The following is a 27,020-nucleotide window of genomic DNA, read 5'->3' as shown; positions in this document are numbered from 1 at the left end:
CAAAATCCTACAAGACCTTTTAGATTTGTTTATCAAGAAGAAAAGTATTTTTATTCTTTGCAGTAGGATCATTTTTAAAAGTGGAAATTTGACTCAAATTTTCAATTTCAATTGTTTGTTATATATAACCAGCCATGTGAGAAATGAGGAATACATTTAACCCCTTAAGGACCAAACTTCTGGAATAAAAGGGAATCATGACATGTCACGCATGTCATGTGTCCTTAAGGGGTTAAAGGTAGAATCCACAACTCTTTATCCTTCAACTGTAGCTCTGTCTTAGCTCTTAAGCAATCATTTAAGGAGATATGTTCTTTGCATCTAGCAGTCAGGGAGAGGCTCTTAAATATATGTTTATTTCTGTATTGATCACTAGTGATGAAGACTAATGGTTTACCTTTTGTAAAAATATTGATTGCATTAATGTTAAACTGCACAGCTGTGTAAAACATATAGAGCATTGTACCTATATAATATTTCAATTGGAAGCCTAGCTCAAAATGGAAAGAGGAGCTGTATATTTTATTAACGATAGAAATATATCCATTACTCTGACAATATGATATCTAAGATTAAAGATCGCCCTAGATGACTGGTCCATCCCCATCACTTCTTGTTTCATCCAAGTAATGCTAAATGTTTGTTATGTTATGTAATGTTCTGATGCCATCTGGGTAAAGTATATAATGTAAATTACCCATATCGAATCATAAATGTATGTAGCTGTATGTATATATATATGTATGAAATATTCTATGTCTTTGTTTTGTAATAGAAAAGGAATTTATCCCAATAAAAAAGTATTAAACTTAATGTTAAACTGAACAAACAATTAAAGGACCACTCTAGTGCCAGGAAAACATACTCGTTTTCCTGGCACTAGAGTGCCCTGAGGGTGCCCCCACCCTCAGGGACCCACTCCCGCCCGGCTCTGGAAAGGGGTAAAAACTTACCTTTTTCCAGCGGTGGGCGGAGAGCTCTCCTCCTCTGATCCTCCTCTTCTCCTCCCTGTCGGCTGAATGCGCACGCGCGGCAAGAGCTGCGCGCGCATTCAGCCGGTCACATAGGAAAGCATTCATAATGCTTTCCTATGGACGCTTGCGTGTTCTCACTGTGATTTTCACAGTGAGAATCACGCAAGCGCCTCTAGCGGCTGTCAGTGAGACAGCCACTAGAGGAAATAGGGGAAGGCTTAACCCATTCACAAACATAGCAGTTTCTCTGAAACTGCTATGTTTATGAAAAAATGGGTTAACCCTAGAAGGACCTGGCACCCAGACCACTTCATTAAGCTGAAGTGGTCTGGGTGCCTAGAGTGGTCCTTTAACTAGCACACTAAACATACCATATATATCATGCAGCAATCCATATATATCATGCAGCAAGTCATACGTGATCATCTGCCTAATATGACTTGCTGAAGCTATTCCATTCCATGCTGCTCTGCCCAATTCATATTTTACGGTGATATAAGTTTTACCTATTAACCGTCTATTTACATTTATAATCCTTAGGTTGGGAAGTTGCCGGAGATCATGTTCAGAGTGGATCAGGTGGCTCGGACAATGACTATTTACTGCTTAATTTACACATTTCAGGATTCAAGTGAGTGAAACCACAGGTGTTCTAAATATGCAGGAAATTGCATCAAACTGTTGGATCGGAGGAGCCACAGGACAGAAATGTGACTTAAATATGTCAATAACTATTTTTTATGAATTGACACTTTACAACATTACCAATGTTGGCCTGTAGAACAGATTAAAACACCTGCAGCCGTTTCTCAATGGTTCATACCTTGTACAACATAAATCAGTTTGTAGTGCAACCTATAGGAGATGATTACTAAATTGTATTAAAAAATAGTTTCAGTTAGCCATACTGAAAGAATTGCTATGTCTTGTCAGCACTGCAGATCAGGGCTATTAACATCTATATATCATATAACATTCCACTTTGTGATGGCTTGTTTTCAACTAGTTTCATTCTATTGCAACACAGGACATAGTTGCTCAATGACCATATATTTACAGTTAAATGTTTTCAAAGCAAAAATGTGAATTTTATGCATTAGCTTTGAATTACCAATGATTCCTCAAGTATGTTTTCTATAATATATAGAATATTTAATGACCAGTGTAATTTTATTAACAAAGTTAAAGGACCACTCTAGGCACCCAGACCGCTTCAGCTTAATGAAGTGGTCTGGGTGCCAGGTCCAGCTAGGTTTAACCCTTTTTTATATAAACATAGCAGTTTCAGAGAAACTGCTATGTTTATATAAGGGTTAAGCCAGCCTCTAAATCCTCTAGTGGCTGTCTCACTGACAGCCGCTAGAGGCGCTTGCGTGATTCTCACTGTGAAAATCACAGTGAGAGCATGCAAGCGTCCATAGGAAAGCATTGTAAATGCTTTCCCATGCGACCGGCTGAATGCACGCGCAGCTCTTGCCGCGCATGCGCATTCAGCCGAAAGGGAGGATCGGAGGCGGAGAGGAGGAGGAGAGCTCCCCGCCCGGCGCTGGAATAAAGGTAAGTTTTAACCATTTCCTCTCCCCAGAGCCAGGCGGGAGGGGGAGTATGTTTTCCTGGCACTATAGTGGTCCTTTAACGCAAGAATACCAATGCAGACTTTACTTTGTTTTATAACTATATATGCTTCTAACAGCTCCACCTACTGTCTAATGTGCTAACCACACACATGAATAGAGATAGCTGCAGTAACAAGCAGGGCATACCTAAGTTGCAATGTTGAAAAAGGCCAAGTGATAATGGTGGTGACACTGCACAGAACTAGCAATAGCTGCTGTTATAAGGTTTTACAATTAATCAGACAAGGATTAATAGAGTACATGAATGGTAAGTTCTAAAGATGATCAGAGGTCAGAGGTCATGATATACATTCACAGCTAACGTCACTTGAATTTTAATGCCACTTGGATTGTCATCTTTGTTTTGTTTTATGATTTACAGACCTCCTACCTCAGTAACTGGATCAGATGGGGAGCTGGGAAGAATATCTTTTGTATTTGAAACTATTTGTTCTGCAGACTGTGTGCTATATTTCATGCTGGTAAGTGATAAATGCTGGTAAGATTTATTCCAAGCAATTTTAGATAGTTTAGTACGGCAATTCATTTTACAAACATGTCAAATCCCCAGCGTTAACTAACTGTAATTTGTGTAGACATCTATATTTCTTTAATCATACATTCACTGTACTGCTGCTCCTTGCATACACATACCAAGGTAAAATTGCTCCAGACACAGCAGCTCAGAGAGTTTTTGTTTCTCAATTCTCTTTGAATGGCGATGAGATATGAAAGCAAGCACAAACTGCGTTCTCACTTTTAAGATTTAAATCGTTTATGTTCTTGATGAAACCTGCTATTTTATAACGCGGCTTTTCACGCCATATGCATACTTTAATGTCTGAATGATCCAATACACAGTAATGCTGAACATTATGTCAAAGGGCACTTCCTTAATCTGTGCAAAAATATTTTGTTATCACAATTCACACTTTCCCCCCCCAGATTTTTATGTGTGTGATTTTGAATGCAGCATTCCTCCCAATCTTTCAGTTTTGGAGCATTACTTCTGTTATCCTGTTCCTTTGTGGAACTGCATTCAACAACCTGTGATTATAACATATTCAGAGATTTAACACTCTACTGTGAATTAAAGTACTTTAATATTTAATGAGAGAATGGATCATATTTCATGAATTAAAGTACCTCTGTAGACGATTGTGTTACATGCTCGATGTATCTGTAGTTAATAGCTAACAATGGTAGAGTTAAACAACGTACAATGCAAATAAAATCTGAGAACTATTTAGTTGCATTTTTAGTAACCCCTCAGTGTCTATTGACCACTTATCAAGGCAATAGTTAAAATATGTAACCGTCTGCATAATCTGTCAGTGTTAATCTTAAGTGAAGAATGTGTAGATAGGCAATTAGTGGAATTGAAATCGCTTGTAACAGTTGTATTTACCTGTTCTCAATGTCTGAACATGTCTAATGTCAGTGATCTTTATATGCATTTAGGATGTAAACAGAAAGACTACAAGTGTAGCAGAATCGTGGGGAGGAAGTCGAGATAAACAATCCTATACACATATCATTTCCAAAAATGCCACCTACATGTTCACATGGGCTTTCCAGAGGACAAATCAAAATATTGAAGTAAGTATTTTTAAAAGAGAAAATCATGACAACAAAACATATAGAAATATTTCCTGAGTTGTATTGTTTACATTCAGTGGATTTCAATAGAAGGAGGCAGTGGGATGGGTGCTCCATTTGTGCTTTGTATTTTGGACGATTCCGTGCCACCTTATATCAATAGACCCTGTAGGTGAGTTTTTGGACTCTATGTATATGATTAGTGTAGCATGATGTTTCAATTTTGCAGCTGTAGTTTGTTTCTTAGTGTACCTGTTATGGTACACACATGTTAGCTTTACATTAAAGAGCATTATTATTTTATTTTAAAGCTCTTTAGTATGTTGGCCTCTCCTCCACCTGTCAATCAGCTCTCAGCATAGATCTCTCTGTGTTGGTGTAATACAGGTCTATGGTGGAGGTTCAATACTGTTATGCCAATAGTCACTATAGTTGATTTCTTGCTTCATATTAAAAGTCAAGTAATACCTAAATATTATGTTATTTTGAAGGTTAATCGGTTCTCCAGGTGGTTCTCCTGCCCTCTATCACAGATACAGAAAATAGGAAGGGGGTGATTGATGTGCTGGCAGTGAGGCCCACATGTCAGCATTACCAGGGTTATTTGCCCTGCTAGGGCAAGTGTTTCCAAGCATGGTGAATAGTTGTGCACAGGTGGAGTAAGCAAGGAGTACTGGAGGGTGCATGGTACAGTAGTGTAATATACATATTTTCTGGAAATTGCAAAGCTGGATTCAGATGAAGCATGTTAGTAAGTGAGTAACAGCTTTCAAAACATTTAAATATATAATTTATCTTATATAATACATTTTATAGTTGATGCTTTGAGAGCCATTATACACTTAGTTGAATTTGGCATGCCAGGTTCACTTAAAAAATAATATTAGGTTGACCGTTACCATTTGGCAATGTACCCATCATGTATTCCGCATCGTGGTGCTCCATATCTTTATCTTTAGTCAAAATGCCTTCTCCTCTTTCCCTTTAATATATTTCCTTTAATTTCAAAATATGTAGCATCAAACTATTCTATTTTCTACCGTGACAATAAATTGCAGAATATGGTTAGTTTTTTGAGGTTCAGAGAGGAAAGTGTCTATTTTTTACCTGCAACTCTACTATGGCTTTCAAACCCATTTTTTGTCTTTTGTCTGGATTTCATCTTTGACTTTCCCACTGTGAGCTAATCCTATAATGTGTTTCTTCTTTCTCAATTCCATATGTATTTCTCCCATTTTCTTTGCCATTCTTTTTACATCATTTACACCACCATATGGAAGTATAAAGCACGATGTTCAATAATATTATCTATGTTCCAATGCTATAATCCAAGTAAAACAAATCTCATTACTCCTAGAGAAAGGAGCTAGACATTTTAAAATACAGATCTATGGTTTAATATGTCATTTTAAGACCTAATTTGTTCAAGATTCTAGTGTCTGAAACACATTTCCTACCATCTATAATGAATATCATCTGCTTGTCACCAAGATGAATAAGTAAAAAGATTAATCTGTAAACATTATCCTGCAATATTAAATAATTTTCAATGAGTTTATAATAAATGTCAACGTTTGAGCTATTTTCAGTATTATAACATATGATCGCCTACTTCATATTTCAAGATAAAGAGATCTGCTTTATCTTAGCTCCTTCATCGCGCACATTTATAATAATAAACTTGTAATAAAATTGTCTGGATATATTGGAAACAACATTCCTCACATCTTAAAAAAGATAAAAATATGTACTATTAGTTTGGAATTTTGAAAGAACTATGAGAAATACTTACATTTTCTTTTCTTTTCCCTCTAGAGTCGCCGTTTTGTAAATGATATTGTAAGGATCTATTCTATTACTGTCACCAATGCTGTGGATGGGGTCTCCTCACATTGCCAAGCTTGTGCACTGGGCTCACAACAGCTTGGTTCATCATGTGTACCTTGCCCCCCAGGTCATTACATTGACAAGGAAAGCAGCATGTGTAAAGAATGTCCTCCCAATACTTACCTGTCTGCCCACCAAGTGTATGGGCAAGAGGCCTGTGTTCCATGTGGTCCTGGAAGTAGAAGCAATAAGGTAAACTATTCTGTTGCACTCCATTGAATCTGATATCTATTTTGGTTATAAATGACTGTTATGTAAATGATCTAGAGTCAACTTCACTTGGTGAGTATTCTTTCAAAAGGCACAGTAAGGCTCTCCCAAACAATAAACTTGCTTTCAATGTTTAAGCCGTCCTCAATTTTCTCATAAATCATGATCTAACTTCACTGCAGGCTGACCTGTTTGATATGTGAAGCAGATAGCTAAAAACTATTTTATTGCCTCATTACTTGTCATTCATTGGTTTTATTGTTTACAATGGTAGTTTTAGTGGATCCAAGGAAGGAGATAGGGTATAGGAATAGGCTTTAGGTTTTGTTTTGTCAAAGTGTGTTTGGTCTATGAATGTATTCCCTATTGTTGACAATATTTCCATTCTTTTTTTTAAGGATCATTCGGGCTGTTTCAGTGACTGCTCTCTGTTGCATGAGAATGAAAATCGAACCTTTACTTACAATTTCCAAAATCTCACTGGGGTAGCGACCCTCCTTAATGGACCAAGCTTTACATCCAAAGGAACAAAGTATTTCCACGTTTTCAACATCAGTTTGTGTGGAAATGGGGTAATTATGAACACACATTTACTTTAGAAATGTATAAAGAAAAAAAAAGTTTAATAAAAAAGCTTGTTTTTAGCTGCATCACTGTTTGGTGGATCTGCATGCAGCTGAGGCACTCGTTTCCTACACCAGAATGAGACTCTCCAAGTAGAAGCATCTCATTCTGGTTTCATGGGACAGATTTCGTCCGATAACATTCTGCACAGCAGGGGATTATGGGATACATCATTTATCAAATAATTATATAGGCTGGTTTGAAGTATTTCAACATCCTAAGTTAAACTTTGTTATACCATCTCTTATTTTTTCAAATGAATTTATTGAATTTTATAAAGAAATCACATGCTCAACTTTCCCCTTTCCAACAGCCATTTTATACACACTGGATCAGACTGTCAGTTATGCCAGCAGATGCTCACTATATTGCAACTATTCTCTGATTTTCAAAATCACCTGACAGAAAATACAGCACACAATTTTGAAAAGAAAATGATGGTCGCAAAACAGTGAGCACCGGCTGGGATAACTCACAGTCTGACTTGAGATGCATGAAGATGGCTGTCAGAAAGGGGAAGTAGAAAAGTGTAGGCAAGTGATTTGTTAAAATAAACCAAAAATCAATACAACAGTATACTTGAATTAAAAAAAATGAAAAGGTACCAGGGGCGAACTGACAATTCACAGGACCACCAGGCCATCATTTAAAAAAAAAAAAAGCATTGTGGCTGGCCTGCGTGGAGGAGCCCGGAATCCAATGGCATTACAGCGGCCTTGCAGGACTCTTCCCTGGCCCAGGTCCTCAGGCATTGCCCAATTGCCCAAATGGTAAATTTGTCCCTGAGAGGTACAACATAACATGATTATATTAAGATAATATCAGATTTTAAAGACAGCTATCCTAAGGAACTAATTTGAAAATAATTATATTGGCTTTTCTGCAGTTGATTGTGGTTATGTGTGTTTGTCTGTGATTGTGACTGCAATTAGGGGTAAGATAATGGGATTTTTTTAAAAGTAGATTTTGGGTATATTAAATTTGGATTTAGTTTTCAATTTGCATCTTTTCCATTTCTTAGGGAGAAAAGATGGCAGTTTGCACTGACAATATTACTGATGTCACAGCGAAAGACATGGAAGCAGAATCAGAAGACTATTCCAATTTTGTAAAGACGTTTGTCTGCCAATCCACCATCATTCCATCAGACAGCAAGAGTTTCCGAACGGCACTGTCATCACAGTCAGTCAGCTTGGCTGATACATTTATGGGTAACTAATCGCACTTTGGTTTTATTACATATGTAAGCTAGTTTTAGAATATGTGCACGAATGTGTAAATAAAATTATTGAAAAATGATACATTAAAATTGAGTTTGAATGATTCCATTGGGTCATTAAAGAAACACTATAGCATTAGGAATACAAACCTGTATTCTTAACACTGTAGTGTGCCCTGCCCCTAACTTAATAGTTTTCCCCCACCTCTGATCTTGAAAGGGCTAAAAATAATATATTTCTTGACCTCTTTTCAGCGCAGAGGCTATTGGGTGCTGGCTAGGTCTCCTTCTCCCACAACATCACGGTGATGGGGTACATAATGCTTATGCAAGACCAGTGCCGCATGCGCATTAAAGCTTCCCTACAGGAAAGCATTAAATCAATGCTTTGCTATGGGTAATTTGCAGATAATGCAAAGCGTGAGGACATCCAATGTCATTTGATGGTGTAAAACCCTGTACGTGACCCGGAAGCGCCTCAAGTGGCTGTCTTGAAGGAAACGTCAAGATTTAACATTGTGGGATTAAGGAACAGAGTCACTGCTCCCAGGCCACTTAAATGTGGTCAGGTTACCATAGTAATCTTTTAAACCAGATCTCAAAACACCACCCCCCACCCTTAACATTACATTATCTAGAGTTTTGTGTTTTTGTGAAAACTTTTTTTATGCCTTCAGATTTAGAATTTTCCCTACATGATTACATCTGTCTGTATAAAACAGGTATTATGTTTTAAAATATGTTATTATTATTTGATTATTTATATAGTGCCATCAAATTCCATAGCACTGTACAATGGGTACAATTAAAGGAACACTTCAGGCACCAGGGTGCTGTATTTGTGATGGTGCCAGCAGTTCACTCCCATTGCAAGCAGCCATACCATTTTCAAATGGCTTGACTCCTTTACTGGGGTCTGTGGGGTGCAGCTCTGCACCTCCACTATCTAAGCCAGAGAGAGATACGCTCTCTGTCTACACTAAGCACCGCAGTGCAGGGCTAAACTCATTGGCTGAAAGTGATTAGGGAAGCTAGTAAGAGCTCCTAAGCTAACCTAATACTGTAGTGGTTGTTGTGCTTGGAGTGTTCCTTTAAAGGCAGATCCCTTGTGTTTTATGATATTTTAAAAACATATCCCATGAATTAAATAAATTACAAAATTAAAAAAACATAGAACAAATATCATAGGGCAATGTGTATTTAAAAAAGCTGGGGCCTCCTGCTACATATTGCCTTCACAAAATAAAATATGTAAAAATGCTCATCGCCACTCTGACCAAGAAGATCTTCTCAACAGATGTATTTCTTTGCTGTACCGGCCATGGAAAAAAGAACAGGACAGTATCACCACATATATGTTTATTTATTGCACTCACAAAAATACAAAATATACCAGCATATCACAAGTACTCAGGCAGACAGTGCTCTCTTCTGTCTCCCCCTCATTGGATCTTCAGTACCTATTGAGGGTCCTTGTTCTCCAAAAAGGCTTTCCAAGAATAAACCAAATTAGAAAAACAATTCAGTAAAATAAAAAAAAACAAATAACAAAAGCTCAATGCATTTTATTCACACAGTTCATAATTTCCTCAGAAGCAGTTTGATGTATCCTGTGTATTTTCCCCTTCTGTCCTTAAAAATCCCCTCCTTGCAATCCTAATTAAAAACGTTATGTCCTCAGACTGACATACGTTTCGGCAATTGCAAGTTGTCACATCACTTTGTGTAAATTTTTATCATAGGTCTGTAATTCCTGAGGGACATTAGATTATTTACTATTATCCAGAGATTGTGTGAACTCTTTTATGTTGTTCAAAGTATTTCAATCTAATCTAAGAGTCATCTAATGAGGTAGATTGATAGATTGCATTAAATAATTTTTTTTAAAGCAAAAAACACTTGTTTAAAAGTTTGTATCACTTGTTAGTCTAAAACTACAGAATACTAGCTAGCCTGCCAAGACATTGCAGTACCACTGTCAACTGCACTAAGAAGAGATCCTGGCCTATTTAATAACCTTATGTGCGTAAGATTGATTTAGATGTTTTATGTGGTATAACTCCTTTATAACACGGAGTTAAACAAGTCAAATTATGTAATTACAAATTGAGCATGTCTTTTGCCCTGAAAGGGTGTGGCTGTGATGCTTCTGCAACAAGTTTTAAAAAAAAATCTTGATCTGTGATAATTTAGCGTACACTCTGCTCTTTGGCAGTAATTATATCTGGATCCATTAGGGCAACACAGCTGGTTTGGTCAGCAAATAATACATTGAAAGTAAAAGTATATCCTTTCTCTCTTAAAATAAAACATGTATAATATTAATAGCACTATACAGACGTGTAGTATATATATTTGACTTGTGCAGGAATTCCTTTTGAGCTGGTTGATCTGGATAAAATACCTGGTTGAATGGTTTGATTCTGAATTGTTTTACCGGTGCTTTAACCTGTATAAGTAAAATTGATTTGGAGATTTGGCATGGACTAATTTTGGTATCAATTAATAGGCATATTTTGGACACAAGTCTGGCATATATATATATATATATATATATATATAAATACATATTTATGTGCGTTTGCTAATATGCTAATAGTTTTTTTTGTTTTTTTGTTTTTATAGAAATTCAATTTAACCCTTTATAAGACTGTGATGTAATGAACTGAAATGCCTTTGAGTCTTAATAGGTTAAATCACGACAGCACTAAGACATAGAATACGATCTTTCATAGCCTGTAAAACATTCACACTTAGCTTTGTGCCTGATAGGAGTACTTCTGGCAGTTCTTTTGCCTCCATTCTACCATGTCACTGTGTACCACTTGTGATTGCTTCATGCTGATAAGAGGCACGTAATGTCCGTGCTGTGAAAGTAAGAGCAGAACAAATCCATCTGCCCAATCTAGAATCTGAAATCTCCTTTTCTTCTGTAATGAATTCTGTTATCAACACAATTTACCAAGTGAACAGTTGTGACTATCCTATATCTGTGGTGAATAATGACCATCATCTACAGCAGATAATACACACGGAGACCATTATTGAGAATAAATTTGGATTCCTTTATGCAATGTTTCACAGACTATAGTTATCTGATAGAACAATCAAACGCTGTGCTGTTCGTTTTTTTATGTTTTATTTTCAAACATAAGTTTATATTTTATGTCACTGTAGGGTCTACAATCAACACATCTCTTGATGGAATCAGTATTAAAGCAGATATGTTTCCAGCTCCCAAAAAGTTACCTGATGTACATTTCTTTTACAAGTAAGTTTTAAGTGATATTAATATGGGTGTTTGGCCCACTTCTGGTGAGATGCCTTATGCACAAATAAATTCTGTATTATGTCTAGCCATACGGCAGTGCAGGAAATACACTGCATGCTTCTCTACATGATTCTTAAAACAAACCATGAACAGTTAAACAACATAATTTAATAGTTTTTGACAAATCTTGTCATTTTTAGGATTATTTGTCTCACAGCATCAACATTTCAACCCGGTGACAGAGTCTATATCAAACCGAACATAGTGCAAAAAATAGCTGTGGTAATCAATCGTGCTAAGGAAGTCATGTGACTTCTGCTCAATACTTAAAGCAACAGTGCATATGTTTTCTAGAGTGCACATATTTCACTTTTTGCAACACTTATACTTCTTATAGGTAAACACACAGTAGAGTAGATCTCAGATAATTTGTTAGATATCTAACATACCTCACATGGGGATTTTTACCTGACATCATCAGTGGGCTGTACTTTTAACATCTACTTTGCTCATTTAAGAGTGAAAACAGTCTCCTGCTTTTATTTTTTTTTGTGTGTGCAAATTATCTATTGGCTTTGCAGGATCTGTACATTTATATTGTCTGGCAAGCCAGATAGCACGAACATAGGACTATTTAAAGTCATATGTTACTAGCTAGGCCTAAAAGTTACCTGACACAGTAAAGCGTCTTGATAGCCAAGTGAGGCAGCCTTACACACCAAAAAAGGTTTTTATCTCCAAAATTAAATATTGGATTGGACAGGTTCCAGTAAGATAAAATAAATGGTTTTGGTACTTGGAATATCCCACAGTATTGCTAGGAGACCAGATATAACATTATTAACATTTTTGTGATTTACACTTATCTGTGTCCCTGTATATGTACGAGGAAGATATAGGATACTATCCTCAGCTGCTGTTTATAAGCTGTCACACCACATGGTTGTTTCTCAGAGATAGTGGGATTCCGTGACACACTCGCTAGGGCTGAATTTCTACTCACTGGGGTTGAAGTTCTACTCTCCAATGACTTGTGAGTGAGTGAACAGTTTGGTCCCACATGAAGTGTTTAAAAATGTCCTGCAGATGTGAGTTTTGCAAAACTGGCTGATAAGTTTCATTAAGGTGTCTCTATCGCCCCAAACTTACCTTTCTCCTACTATTTCCTCTTCTCTTTCAAAACTTGTTCTTTTTGTCTTAATTTCTGATCTGTTTCTCTTTAAAACATAAGACAAAGTAGGGGCTATTATGTCTTAAGCATTTTTCTTACACCTAACAATCTTGACAAAGGGTGGAGCTTCAGGCAAGCTTTACCTTGACAAAGGGGAAGCCTAAAAAATTGTGCTAATAAAAAAAATAATTACAGAAAAAAAGCTGCTACCACTATGTGTGGATGCTCCCCAAACCCAATACTCCAAACTCTAGTGGACAGTGAAATATATAGGTAAGTAGTGAAAACCAAAATCACACAAAACTACAGTGGAGTGCTTAGTGACAAAGGTGAGTATCACTTTAAGCTCCATCCTTTGTCAAGATGGTGAATAATCGGAAAAATACATAAGGCAAAGTAATCCCTACTTATGTTTTAAAGATAAATAGAAGAGGAAACAAGTTGAGACACACTTCATTGCCATTTAGTTAATCCATCCTATTTATAATTTGCTGCAGTAGTTATACTGTGTCATACTCAGTTGTACTACGACAAAAAAGACTGCCAATATGTTTTTTTTTTTGTTTTTTTTCCATTCTTGGATATATGTATAGTAATTGTAAGAAGTCATTATGGATTGTGCCTTTCGGGTATTTACATTTTCTTTCTTCTTCAGATCCACTTCAGTTACTTCATCATGTGAAAAAGGACGTGCAACTGTCATATCCTTAAGATGCAACCCTGCAAAGACTGGCCAAGGGGATATCTTGGTGCCCAGGTAGTCCACTGTAACCTCACAATATCATTTTTTGGGAAAAGCCTACATGGTGCATGTGACTAAATAAAAATAAAGAGAAACAATCCCCACAAAATAAATTAATAATATAAGATGCTTTATTTTGAGTTTTAAAATATTTAGATTTTTTTCTGTTTAGTATACGAAATATATTTAATATGTTTTCTGTCTTCCAAGTATTTCTCCCATTTCCCACAATAGACAATGGCTAAAACCCTAACTACTTAATATAGCATAGAGATCATGGAGCACGTTAGAACCATGAAGCTGCAATGAAGTACAATATAACAAATGTGGTTTTTTTTCACATTATCTACATTAAAACTGTAAAATAAGTCAGTTCAACACATCTTCTAAGATTTTGTCTCCCAACAAACATTATATTTTTGTAAAACTCTAAATCCATGTTGTAACTATTTAACAGATATACATTCACATGTTCTCTTGTACATTTTGAAATGAGATAACATTGCATTTTTTATACTCCTCAATTGCTAGGAAACATCTGTTACACACTTTTTCCACATATTTCCTGAATTTGGAATATTTTAGGCATGCATTGCTTTGTGGAAAGTTCTTATTGACAGTTTGAGTATTGAAATATTTATCTGTTTGATGATTTCCTGAGAGCTTTGTGAGGTGCATGTTCACATAGTTTGTGGCCTGGTAGAATTAAAAACAACTATTAAAGAGCTTAATGATAGAGCATTGGGGGGAAAAGTCATAATGGCTGGAGCAGCACATGTTGGTGAACACTGAATTAGGATGTCAAAGGATATGGAGTCTTTAACGTAACAAAATCTGTCCCGTAATTTGCATTTGTAACATGAGCATGAAACCATTTTTTGTTTTTATACCATATATCTTTAAAATAATCTCTTAAATAATTACAGCTATCGTTATTTACTGATTATAAAAATATCTTAGAATTGTGGTAGATATTAAAGTGGTATGTATTGATTTTATCTTGCCAGCCAGTGCCCTGCAGGTACGTGTGATGGCTGCACATTCTATTTTCTTTGGGAGACGGCTGAGGCTTGTCCTCTTTGCACAGAAAATGACTATCAGAAAATAGAAGGGGCTTGTAAAGAAGGACAACAGGTAAATTAATAGCTCCATGCATACATGATATTCATATATTTATTTTAGAATAATTAAACCAAAATTTCACATGAACGATGGATGTGTACTTATACATATGATGTGTACTTGTCAGGCAGTATTGAAATACATTGCTTACGGTTAGTTTCTCCTTGCTATGAGTTATGAATATTTAGATGATATTAAACTTACCAATTTTAGTTGGAGAACAAAACATAGGTTCAAATAGTTTTGAAGGGACACGTCGTCCTGGTCACTAGTAGTTTAGGGAATCTGAATGCATATTGCATAGTTGCATACTTCCAAATGGTAGTAGGCAAGAGGTACAAGAAGGAGGCAGTATAGTAGGGGGCATATCAGTGATGCAATTTGCATTATTGGTAATGTGATGTGGGCAGTTCCTCCCAAACATAATTCATAATGTGGATATACACCATCTTCACTCAGGTTATGCCAAGTGCAGAGCCTTGCTGAAGCACTCTTGTATGGTCAGAAAAGGCCTGAGTGCATTTTGCATACTGTGAGTGATTCCTATGGTGTGCCCAGAGGTGGGACACAGAGGACAAGATTGGGATGGCGGGACATTTTCAGCATATGTGGGGCAAATGGGGAAGGGGTTGGTTGCTTCATCTAAGTGTTGCGTCTAAGTGTGTGGTTGGAGATATTCTGGAGACAAACTGGAGGTAATCTGAGATATTCAGGAGGATAAATAAAAAGTTAGAATTTGTTTGAATTAAATTCTTCACCTCATTGGAATGGCAGACTTAGTTCAGTGTAATAGTTGCTATGCATTTGTTTCACGTTCCACGTTTTGGAGGTTTGGTTGTTGTCTAATCTGTAGACAGTTCTCTATCTTGAGGCAAGAGATTGTATTTTTGAAGTCTGATATTTGTAAATTATCTGGTAAACAAACTCAGGCTGGAACTGCTGCAAAGCCACTGCTGCAGAGACGTACTAGGAATGGCAGATGGATCACTGTAGGATCTGGTAGACTTAGAGTTGTGGATAAAAGGCATATTGCACAGTCTGTTGCTCTACATAATTCATTTTCTGCACTTTTAGAGTGTAGTGGTGTTATGGAGACAGGCACGGAGGGTAGTGGTGTTGTGGAGAGAGGCACTGAGGGTAGTGGTGTTGTGGAGAGAGGCACTAAGGCTAGTGGTGTTGTGGAGAGAGGCACTGAGGCTAGTGGTGTTTTGGAGAGAGGCACTGAGGCTAGTGGTGTTGTGGAGAGAGGCATTGAGGCTAGTGGTGTTGTGGAGAGAGGCACTGAGGCTAGTGGTGTTGTGGAGAGAGGCACTGAGGCTAGTGGTGTTGTGGAGAGAGGCTTGGAGACTATGGTGAGGCCTAATAGAAAGCAGTTGTTGTTGGGGGATTCCATCATAAGAGGTGTGAAGATGGACAATGGTGGTCTTGTGAGGTGTCTTCCCGGAGCTACTGCTCACAGAGACAGGAGACGTAGCTGTAATATTGTTAAGCGAGCAAAGCAGGAAGGGGAATTGGATGTACTTGTCCATCTAGGGACAAATTACTTGGCTTGCAGTGAGGTTTCAGAGGTTAAGGAAGTGTTTAGTGTTTTTGCCAATGATCTACGGCAGATTGCTTCCACACTGTCATTCTCTGAAGTTCTGCCTGTGCATAACACTCAGAACAACAGGCGGACTTTAACTTGTGGCTTGGTGAATGGTGTCGGGAGCAAGGATTTGGCTTTATTTCTCATGGTAGCTCTGTTTGGAATGGTAATAAACTGTACAAAAAAGATGGGTTGCATCTTTCTCAAAAGGCAGCAAATGTTCTCAGTGAGCAGTTCAGAGGTTTTGCTAGGATGTATTTAAAGGGGCAAAAGGTTGATAAAAAACATCAATCCAATTGTCCCCCAAAACAAGGACAGAAGGGCCTGTAACAAGTGTGTTAAAAAATTATAAGCTTAGAGTCATGTCTACAAATGCTCGCAGTTTAGGGAATAAGATCCATGAACTTGTGGCAATAATGGCAACTGATAGTGTACATTTAGTCGCTGTTACTGAGACATGGTTTAATGAGAAAAACGACTGGGACATAGCAATACCAGGGAACTCTTTATATAGAAAAGACAGGGAAGGCAGTAAAGGGGGAGGGGTGGCCCTGTATGTGAAGAATAGCATAAAATCTAGTCTAATAAAAGTTAGTGAGGCGAACATAGAGTCCGTTTGGGTTACGTTAGAATTTGGTAATCACACAGTAATTCGTGTAGGTGTGATTTATAGGCCCCCAGGACAAATTGAAGAGTTAGATAATCTACTAGTTGAGGAAATAGCTAAAATGACAATGAAGGGGGAAGTTATCATCATGGGTGACTTTAATCTTCCTGATGTGAATTGGAAAACACAAATGGCTGCTTGTGCCAGGAGCACACATATTCTAAACTCCCTACTGGGATTGTCTCTAAAACAAGTCGTTGAGGAGCCAACTCATAAAGAGGCCATACTAGATTTAGTGTTAACAAATGGAGATTTGGTATCCGATATTACTGTAGGTGAAAGTTTAGGATCCAGTGACATCAGTCAGTGTGGTTTAATATAAGAACAGTGACTGAGTCACACCACACAAAAACAAAAGTTTTAGACTTTAGAAAAACAGACTTTTATAAAATTAGAATATGTGTAAAGGAGTCATTATCAGGCTGGAGCAATTTAAATGGAGTCCAAGAGAAATGGGATTGTTTAAAAGTTGCACTACTGAAGGCAACAGAAAATTGCATTAGGCTTGTCAGTAAAAGCAAAAAATTCAAGAAACCACTGTGGTACTCCGCAGATGTGGCCAAAATAGTAAAAAAAAAGTGAGTGAGGAAGACAGAATGATCTATAAGATTAGGTAGAAAGAGGCTAAGCAAGTTATAAGAGCTTCCAAATCACACACAGAAGAGAAAATAGCACAGTCAGTGAAAAAGGGGGACCAAATTTTTTTTAGATACATAAATGAGAAAAGAAAAGTAAAACAAGGATTAGTTAGATTAAAAACAAAAGAAGGAAGGTATGTAGAAGAGGATAAAGGTCTAGCTGACTGCCTCAATGAATATTTTTGTTCGGTATTTACAGATGAAAATGAAGGAAAGGAACCTCAGTTAAGAAAAAGGATAAATGAGTAATTTATTACACGTGAGTTTACAGAGGAAGAGGTTGTATTTCAACTGTCAAAAGTAAAGACAAATAAGTCAATGGGACCTGATAGAATACACCCAAAGCTATTAAAAGAACTTAGTGGTGTACTAGCAAAACCATTAACATATTTATTTAACCAATCATTGATAACAGGAGTAGTCCCAGAAGATTGGAAGTTGGCGAATATTGTGCCCATTCACAAGAAAGCTAATAGGGAGGAGTCGGGCAACTATAGGCCAGTAAGCCTTACTTCAGTAGTGGGGAAAGTGATGGAAACCATGTTAAAGGATAGGATTGTTAAACATATAAAAACACATGGATTTCAAGATCAGAGACAACATGGGTTTACTTCAGGGTGATCATGCCAAACTAATCTTATTGATTTTTTTTTTGATTGGGTAACTAAAATTATAGATCAGGGTGGTGCAGTAGACATTGCTTACCTAGATTTCAGTAAGGCTTTTGACACTGTTGCACATAGAAGGCTTATCAATAAACTGCAATCTTTAAGTTTGGATTCCAATATTGTTGAGTGGGTAAGGCAGTGGCTGAATGACGGGCAACAGAGGGTTGTAGTTAATGGAGTATATTCGAAGCTTGGGCTTGTCACCAGTAGGGGAACCTCAGGGATCTGTACTTGGACCCATTCTCTTTAATATTTTTATTAGTGATATTGCAGAAGGTCTTGATGGTAAGGTATGTCTTTTTGCTGATGATACGAAGATATGTAACAGGGTTATGTTCCAGGAGGGATAAGCCAAATGGCTAATGGTTTAGGTGAACTAGAAAAATGGTCAGAGTTGTGGCAACTGACATTTAATGTGGATAAGTGCAAGATAATGCATCTTGGATGTAAAAACCCAAGGGCAGAGTACAGAATATTTGATAGAGTCCTAACCTCAACAGCTGAGGAAAGGGATTTAGGGGTGATTATTTCTGATGACTTAAAGGTAGGCAGATAATGTAATAGAGCAGCAGGAAATGCTAGCAGAATGCTTGGTTGTATAGGGAGAGGTATTAGCAGTAGAAAGAGGGAAGTGATTATGCCATTGTACAGAACACTGGTGAGACCTCACTTGGAGTATTGTACGCAGTACTGGAGACCATATCTTCAGAAGGATATTGATAACTTAGAGAGAGTTCAGAGAAGGGCTACTAAACTGGTTCATGGATTGCAGGATAAAACCTACCAGGAAAGGTTAAAGGATCTTAACATGTATAGCTTGGAGGAAAGACGAGACAGGGGGGATATGATAGAAACATTTAAATACATAAAGGGAATCAACACAGTAAAGGAGGAGACTATATTTAAAAGAAGAAACCTACCACAACAAGAGGACATAGTCTTAAATTAGAGGGACATAGGTTTAAAAATAATATCCGGAAGTTTTACTTTACTGAGAGGGTAGTGGATGCATGGAATAGCCTTCCAGCTGAAGTGGTAGAGGTTAACACAGTAAAGGAGTTTAAGCATGCGTGGGATAGGCATAAGGCTATCCTAACTATAAGATAAGGCCAGGGACTAATGAAAGTATTTAGAAAATTGGGCAGACTAGATGGGCCGAATGGTTCTTATCTGCCGTCACATTCTATGTTTCTATGTTTCTATATAGTGCAGACTGGCACAAAAGTACTGAAAATATCTTGACCTTCCTTAATAACTCCAAAATATTTTCTTGAAGTGCTATATTATACACCATATTTATTAAGATATATATAACATATGTTAGAATATATTATATCAAATAATGATATATATATATATATATATATATATATATATATATATATATATATATATATATATATATATATATATATATATATATATATATACATATACACACACAAAAAGGTCCAGTAACCTGCACTCCAGAGTGTTGTAAAGAAATTTAAGCCCAGTCCTGGTCTGCAAAATTATCCAAACTGCATATAGAAGATAGCACTCCAAAAACTTCAAAATAAGGTAAAGTAGAACTTAACTTTTATTCAGCAGATGATGTGCAAACAAAAAAAGCGATGTTTCAGTTCTCAAACAGAACTTTCTTTAGGATTCTGAAGAAAGTTCTGTTTGAGAACTGAAACATCGCTTTTTTTGTTTGCCCAGCATCTGCTGAATAAAAGTTAAGTTTTACTTTACCTTATTTTGAAGTTCTTGGAGTGATATCTTCTATATGCAGTATATAAATATACCATATATTCAAAAAGAATATATAAACCTTTATTTTTTTTCTCTCTAGTTTTTTTTTTTTAGCCAACAAAAAAACAATATTGCATTGGCTTTTATGCTATATGATGACTAATGTTATTTGGCACACATACTTGGCTCGTAGTGATCTAACTGAAACTTACATTATTACACAGGAAACACATTATGTGTGGAACGAGCCCAAGTTATGCAATAAAGGAGTTCCTCTCCCGGACAAAAGAGCATCTACCTGCGAATCCATCGATTTCTGGCTCAAAGTTGGAGCAGGTGTGGGAGCATTCACAGCTGTTCTACTTATAGCACTAACCTGCTACTTCTGGAAGAAGAATCAGAAGTAAGTATCCAGCATGACCACTTGTAGTATTGTGAAGACCTGAGCGTGCTGTCTTATTGTGTGGATTAGAATCATTACTTAACTGTGAGTGGTTTTATATGCACACTTCTAGGAGTATGGAAAGATATTTTTAAGGGAATGTATTCAAAATAACTATCACCAAAAAAAGCCTTCCAGTACACAATCATGCGCAAACACTAATAAAATGTGCATATGTATGCATGTTGCAAAAATATATATTGGTCAAAAACACAATGTACCTGCTAGTATAAAACTCTTTTAAATCCTTATCCCCCATTAAAGAACATTACTGAAAATCAATATATAAGAACCAGTTATTTAAAGTGAAATCAATGTCTTACTGCTACAGTTAGCCAGATGTAAACGGTTGTACAACAAATTATCCCTTCACACCACGCCAGTGTATAACAAGGATAAAGCGACTTAGCTTGAAATTGCAGCTTCCCAAGGTCCCTCCCCTGTTGGTGAGCTTATACAAATATGATACAATATAGAAATTGGGATACAGCTGAGTATCTAAGAGAAAAGAATAACAAATAATAGTGCAACACTGTTGATAATCAAAGAGTGGTGCCCCCACTAATTATGGAACTCACAAACTCCAAGTGTTTAAGGCACCTTAAGGTTGCCTTCCCTCCGTGGGAGGTCAGGATCCTCTGTATGTTGTTCGTGCTCTGGATAGCAATCAGGGACCAGGTCAGTAGGTATAAAGAATTTATTAACTCCAAATATATTAAAAATATCTGTGAAAAATAGATAAAATTCGTATCTTGTAATACCTTTTTTATTGGACTAACAGAATTTTTTAGTGACAAGCTTTCGGGATAACCTCCCTTTCTCAAGTCTGAAGCATTTCTGAGCAAGACGACACATAGAATTCAAAGTTGAGTTGTGATATAGGGGTTAAAGCGACATGAGTGTAGATAAGACACAGGTTTGGTAGAAAATAGACACCATCTTTGTAGAGGGTCATAAATATCTTTCTGAAGAGCAGAGTGAGGGGGGAGAGAGGGAAAAGAAAAACAAACAAGCAGACAGTGCAGAGGATGGTACACTTTATACATGCACACACACATAAATGTGTATATGTGAACGCATAAACATACTTAAAAATATCTAAAATATAAAAGCAAATAATAGGTCACTGGTCCTACGCGTTTCGTTTCAACTGTTGACTGCTTTTTCTGTACAGGCTGGAGTACAAATATTCCAAGCTTATAATGACTGCTAATTCCAAGGAGTGTGAACTTCCTGCTCCAGATAGTTGCGCTATTATGGAAGGTGAAGATAATGAAGATGATGTTGTCTATACCAGTAAACAGTCATTACTGGGAAAGTTGAAGTCCCTGGCTACAAAGGTAAGATAACAATGATACAGTATTGGTATTATGTTGTGTCATATTATCATGTTAAGTTACCAGTTATTTAAGGTTTACTATAACCATTTTGAGAGGAAGGCCTTTCTGGCGCTGCTTTTCAACACCCCTTTCTGACACCTCTGGGGTTCGCTCTTAGAGAAGCCTGTGATTGGACATTTTCACCGGCTCTGAGCTCATGCGCGCATTCCGATCTGGCAAGGGGATTGTGGGGATTTTTAAACAAACAAAAAAAAAGATCAATGAGTACGGAGGGAGGTGAGAGGGAGTAATGCGCCCTGACAACAGATGTAATTTATGCACAAAGTTCCAGGCTGCCTAAGTCACGTGTGCTGGGGTGCCTAGCCCCAGCAGACAATTATAAATATCTCAGGATGTGCAGTGCAGTGTATCAAGCAGAAACACTGCACATACTGAATCCTACCACCATGATCACTTCAAATTACTGAAGTAGTCATGGTGGTTGGAGGTTCCCTTTTAGTCAAGGAGACCAAAGCTGGCATATCATGCCTGGAAAATTATTATTGATAAAATAAAGTCTAACTTTTGAAAGCTAGATTAAATGTAAAGTTGTGGTTTAGGTGTGGTTATCTATTATTGATGCGCTCTTTTAGCCTTCTCTGCAGGGTCCTAATGCCTTAAACATAGTATACATAGTGTGTTTAGGACATGTAGAGTTTAACCCCTTAAGGACACGTGACATGTGTGACATGTCATGATTCCCTTTTATTCCAGAAGTTTGGTCCTTAAGGGGTTAAAGGCTTATTTAATAAAGTTCCCACCCTCCAGTGTCTTCTTAAAGTCACTCTCCTATGATTGATAGTAGAGATGTATTAGTTGTTATAAAATACCCTGTCCTGTGATGTACATTGTGCATCACTCAAAGCTGTCTCTGTAAGGCATTTAACCTGGTTATAGCTGTAGATGTGCCTCTGTGTCTTCCTGATATCCACTAGAAGTGTGTTATCCCTGCAATGAAAACACTGTCATTCCTGCAAACGGCAATGTTTTCAATTGCAGGGGTAGACAGACAGGTATGTAGCACCCTGATGAATTCTTTGAAATGAAGAGTCCTTTTAAAAACCCCTGAAAAGGCACATTATACGTTCTGAAAACAGGTGCCCCCTACAGGACATTTTACTGTAGACAGGTGCCTACTTTGCGTAATGGGAAATAGGGCCCTGTTGATATTGATAGGCATGTTAGGCCTTCAGAATAGCAATATTTTTATGTTAATGTGTGAACCCCAATTGCATAATCTTTAAAGAATTGAGTCTGCAGAGAATCAGGTACATGCCCAACCACATACAATATTCACAAAAATGTTTGGTAATTTCTACTGCTGAAATGTGGTATGACTTGTATAGTTTTAAAAATATTTGAAGTGCCATAAGCAGATAGCTAGAGTATGTGCTGAGCTTGTTCTTTAATCTTGTGAGAGATTATTGCTAAACTGAAATACCTGAAATGTACATCTTTGTTTATGCCCTGGGCCAGCTTAGGCATTTCTGGCTATGCCCTTGTCAATGCAAGAGGCATGACCAATATTTCAACAAAAGAATAGTGAGCGATGCTAAATGCACAAATAATGTATTATTAGTATTATACCTCATATTAGTCAGAGGTAACATACATGGATATATATTTATTGGTGCTTGACCCAAAGTTGGCACTAAAAATACTGTACTTAATCATTATCGACGTATTAAAGGTATAGCACAAACAAACAAGAAGGACAATTCAGAGCTGAGACTTTACACTTGTATACCCATTATATTCGGCATTGCTTACATTTCAGATTTTTATTTTTACAGGAAAAAGGACACAATTTTGAGTCTGTTCAGCTGAAATCCTCCCGACCACAACATATATGAACTCCAGACATGCCTCTTAGACACGGAATAATGGTTTTTTTTTTCTAGGAAAAACCTAAAACAAAAACTAAACCTATATATTGAAACAAGAAAACTTTTTTGTGGTACCTGGAATGATCGATGAGGCATCAAATTGAGAAATGAAATGTGTGGCTGCCTTATTGTGTGATTTTTGCCAAAAATTGAATATTCATTTGGATTTCACGTTTAACTCAGGAAGAGAAAATTCATGCAGAAATATTTATTCCAATGTGCACTGCTTGTGCATGCTCATATCTTGCATCTTTTATATATGCGACACATCAAGCACACATGCCAATCTAACATTAGGTAGTCCTTTAAAGGAAACCTTGTACATGCTCCACTATTTATGAACGTGTTTAAAAAATTGGAAATGTACAATACATCCTGGTGTAGGTGGAAATATGTTTAAGCGTTTAAGCAGAGGCAATCACACTCATTAAAAAATTGTGGGTTATTTATAAAGACAATTGTTAGATTAGTTCCTAAAAGCAGACCAATCAACAGCAATATTGAATTGGATTTCTTGGGGATTGCTCTACTTGTAGAATTGCTTTTTTTTTTTTTTTTTTATAAATAACCTGCAGTACAGCAAGCATTCTGTTCCAACAATAATCAATAAAAAATATCTTACAACAGAAATATATATCAGAATTATAAAGGCTGGACTGGGATATTTTGGTGCAGATTGATGGGAGTTGTGAGTACTAAATTATAGTTAGTGGTTGAGGGTAGAAAATGAGGCAGTGGGTTTGGGGATAAAGGATAGAGACATTATGGTTAAAATTAGTCACCATTAATAATGCTCATCAATCACAGCTATACCTTACTGGAGGTATCAAATACCTTAGAATACAATCGTTCACTGCAATTTTAAAGAAATTGTATATTGAATTTCTTTTTACTATATGACTATAATGTTGTGCCTTAATGTAATTTTTTTTAATTGCCAAGATGAGAACTTTGTGACCAAGTTTTCTAGATGTGGAAACTAAGAGGCTGATTCACTAAGGAGTAAATTGTGGTTTAAGAACCAGGTTTGCAAAATTAAGGCTAAAATAATAAATCTAACATCTCCAATTCTCTTATATTTGCACCCGGTCTGTTTGCTGTGATTTTCGTAAGTTCAGTTGACTGCAATTTTCTGTTTATTCAGTAATCCCATATGTATGCTTTATTGGCAGCAGAGTGGAATTTAGATTTATTTACATACTGAGCTCGTATTGGAGTGGCCAGACTTACTTTACACTATACAATAGCTGACACAAATCAAAATTCAGGAACTGGAATAGAGAAAACAATGAAAGATCATTTGAAAAAATGTTAAGGCATCATACTAATTTTCCGACCACTGTAATAAAAAAGTGTAATTGTTGTCTTCTAAAATGTATGCATGGGGTAGACTTTACTCATTCGTTAGCTTTTTAAAATAAACGTTTGCCTCTGCCACAGCTATGTAGTCATTTTGTGAAGAGCATTTGGGCCTCTCTGCAAAAATAACTGCTTTAAATTTTAGTTATATTTTTCATTCAATTCTCTGTTTGTGTACCCCATTTTGATGCTGGGAGCCCGTGTTTCATCTGCTTCATGAATCAGAAGCCTGATTAAGGAGACCTGATGTATAAATGCTAAATTTGTCATCATTTCTTATGGCATAGAAAATTAGAATGCAAGCTGTTTGGTCAGTGATAAATTCTGCATACAGATATCTTGCCTTAAAACTACTAGTTAAACATAACATTCCTTGGTCAAGATAGTGGAGCTTACCTTAGGCCCCACCCTTTATCAAGATTGTCGAGTGTAGGAAAAACACATAAGAGAAAATAGTCCCTACTTTATCTTATGTTTTAAATAGAAATAGATTGGAAAAGAAGAACAGATTCTGAAAGAGGAAGAGAAGAGGAAACGATAGGAGAAAGGCATGTTTGAGGTGACATAGACACTTTAAATCCTAATTTCTTGTGGTGGGAAATTCCCTTTTATTAATATGTGTAATCAAATTGTAAAAAAACAAACATTTTTTAATATACATATACATTTAATAGGATGACAAATGAATGGGATGTTTTTTTCATTGTTTGATAAAACTAAGTTACCCAAATAATTTTTTTTTATCACATTTTTAAAATTACATTTTCTTATATTAATTAGCAAAATATATGTTCTGCACAATATTAAACCTGCCCCTTTTTTCCTATTGCAACACAGTATGGTGCTGTAGCATATCATGGCATAAGCATTCTTCTGTAGGAACTCCCCCCCCCAAAAAAATCTAAATTTGAAGCCACACATGCTGAATCAGTACTTTAACAGAGACCATTTTTTGATAATGCAATTGTTTACAACAAATTAGTGTATAGCAATCAGCATCTTACTATTCATTCAAGAAATATTTGGATTTTTTTTACCAAGAAAGGTCAGAAGCAGAATTTTATAATTTATGTACATGAAAAAAAAAGTGTTGCAATGGATGTACATTTTATTACTACATTTTAGACTTGTGTTTTTTGAATTGATTTCATTGGATTTCCTTGAATAGATACTGCTATTTTAACCCCTTAAGGACACATGACATGTGTGACATGTCATGATTCCCTTTTATTCCAGAAGTTTGGTCCTTAAGGGGTTAAAGACAGCAGAAGTTTTGAATAAGTTATTTATTGTCCTCCAAATGGTGAATCTGTTTATGTATATTTTTTAAATCTGTTCTGTTACACAGTTATACGCTGTATGCTGTTTTCACTCACAGTAAGGGTGTTGCATTTAAAATGTTTATTTTTGTGACGCTAATATACATATCACTGTGCATTTTTCCCAATACTTTACATTTATGGACCTGAATAATATATTGACTAATGAGAACAATATTTAGGTATTGAATGGGATATAAAATATCATTAGACAAGTGTTTATGGATTTATTGATCTGTGTACATATTTGTGATTAATTATCTGTATAATACATACATACACACAGCAATCTCCATGCAAGGAAAATAATATTGAATGCATTCTGATTTTACGTAAACTTTCTTGAGAAGGTTAACAGATTTACCAAATTGTACATATTTTTTATTTTAGACATTTTGTGTAAAGAGCATGTGTGTGCCATTGTCAACTTGACTTTCAGGAAATATTTTTTTTTTTTGCGTGGGACCGTTTACTCTGAGAAAATTGCTCATTGGTATACATGTTTTAATTTGATTATATGTTATTTAGATACATCCTGAAACTGTGAATGGAGTTGGGCCTAAAAGGGCCAGGTATGACATCCATGGGACATAATTTTTCCATGTTAAAGCTGTAGGATGACTAGAATCACGATTACTTCGGTGAAACATCCGTGGAGCTACTATAGGTCCACAAGATAACAGACTTCTTTGAATATGAATGAAGGTTGTTTTAATATGGCTAGAAAATTATTTTTAATATGACCAGCTTACAGTCATTGTAGTCTTTAAATGGTTTTCTGTGTTTATGTCAAACATACACTATTGTGCACTGAAACTGTCATTCATTTTATTGCCATTCATTTTATTTTTTGTTGCACATTGTTTACTCTGAACTGTTTTTAATACTATGTGTTTGTTAGCTGTTTA

General features: G+C 36.4%; 1 protein-coding gene across 1 annotated transcript in view; it reads left to right on the top strand.

Annotated features, from left to right (window-relative positions):
* The window catches only part of ELAPOR2 (endosome-lysosome associated apoptosis and autophagy regulator family member 2), an 80,148-nt gene extending 54,178 nt beyond the window's left edge, over positions 1–25,970 (top strand). Inside the window, exons 11-22 of the mRNA XM_063448194.1 lie at positions 1,515–1,605; positions 2,973–3,072; positions 4,052–4,189; positions 6,005–6,268; positions 6,685–6,858; positions 7,932–8,121; positions 11,307–11,400; positions 13,227–13,328; positions 14,321–14,447; positions 19,952–20,130; positions 21,344–21,509; positions 23,342–25,970. Coding sequence (XP_063304264.1) covers positions 1,515–1,605; positions 2,973–3,072; positions 4,052–4,189; positions 6,005–6,268; positions 6,685–6,858; positions 7,932–8,121; positions 11,307–11,400; positions 13,227–13,328; positions 14,321–14,447; positions 19,952–20,130; positions 21,344–21,509; positions 23,342–23,401 — 1,685 coding nt within the window. The 3' untranslated portion in view covers positions 23,402–25,970. The remainder of the gene's footprint in view (positions 1–1,514; positions 1,606–2,972; positions 3,073–4,051; positions 4,190–6,004; positions 6,269–6,684; positions 6,859–7,931; positions 8,122–11,306; positions 11,401–13,226; positions 13,329–14,320; positions 14,448–19,951; positions 20,131–21,343; positions 21,510–23,341) is intronic.
* The last annotated feature ends 1,050 nt before the right edge of the window (positions 25,971–27,020 follow it).

Source organism: Pelobates fuscus, chromosome 3, assembly GCF_036172605.1.
Source record: "Pelobates fuscus isolate aPelFus1 chromosome 3, aPelFus1.pri, whole genome shotgun sequence".
NCBI classification, from domain to species: Eukaryota; Metazoa; Chordata; class Amphibia; order Anura; family Pelobatidae; genus Pelobates; species Pelobates fuscus.
The sequence above is the reverse complement of the archived record's forward strand: the minus strand, read 5'-3'. Positions and strand labels throughout refer to the sequence as shown.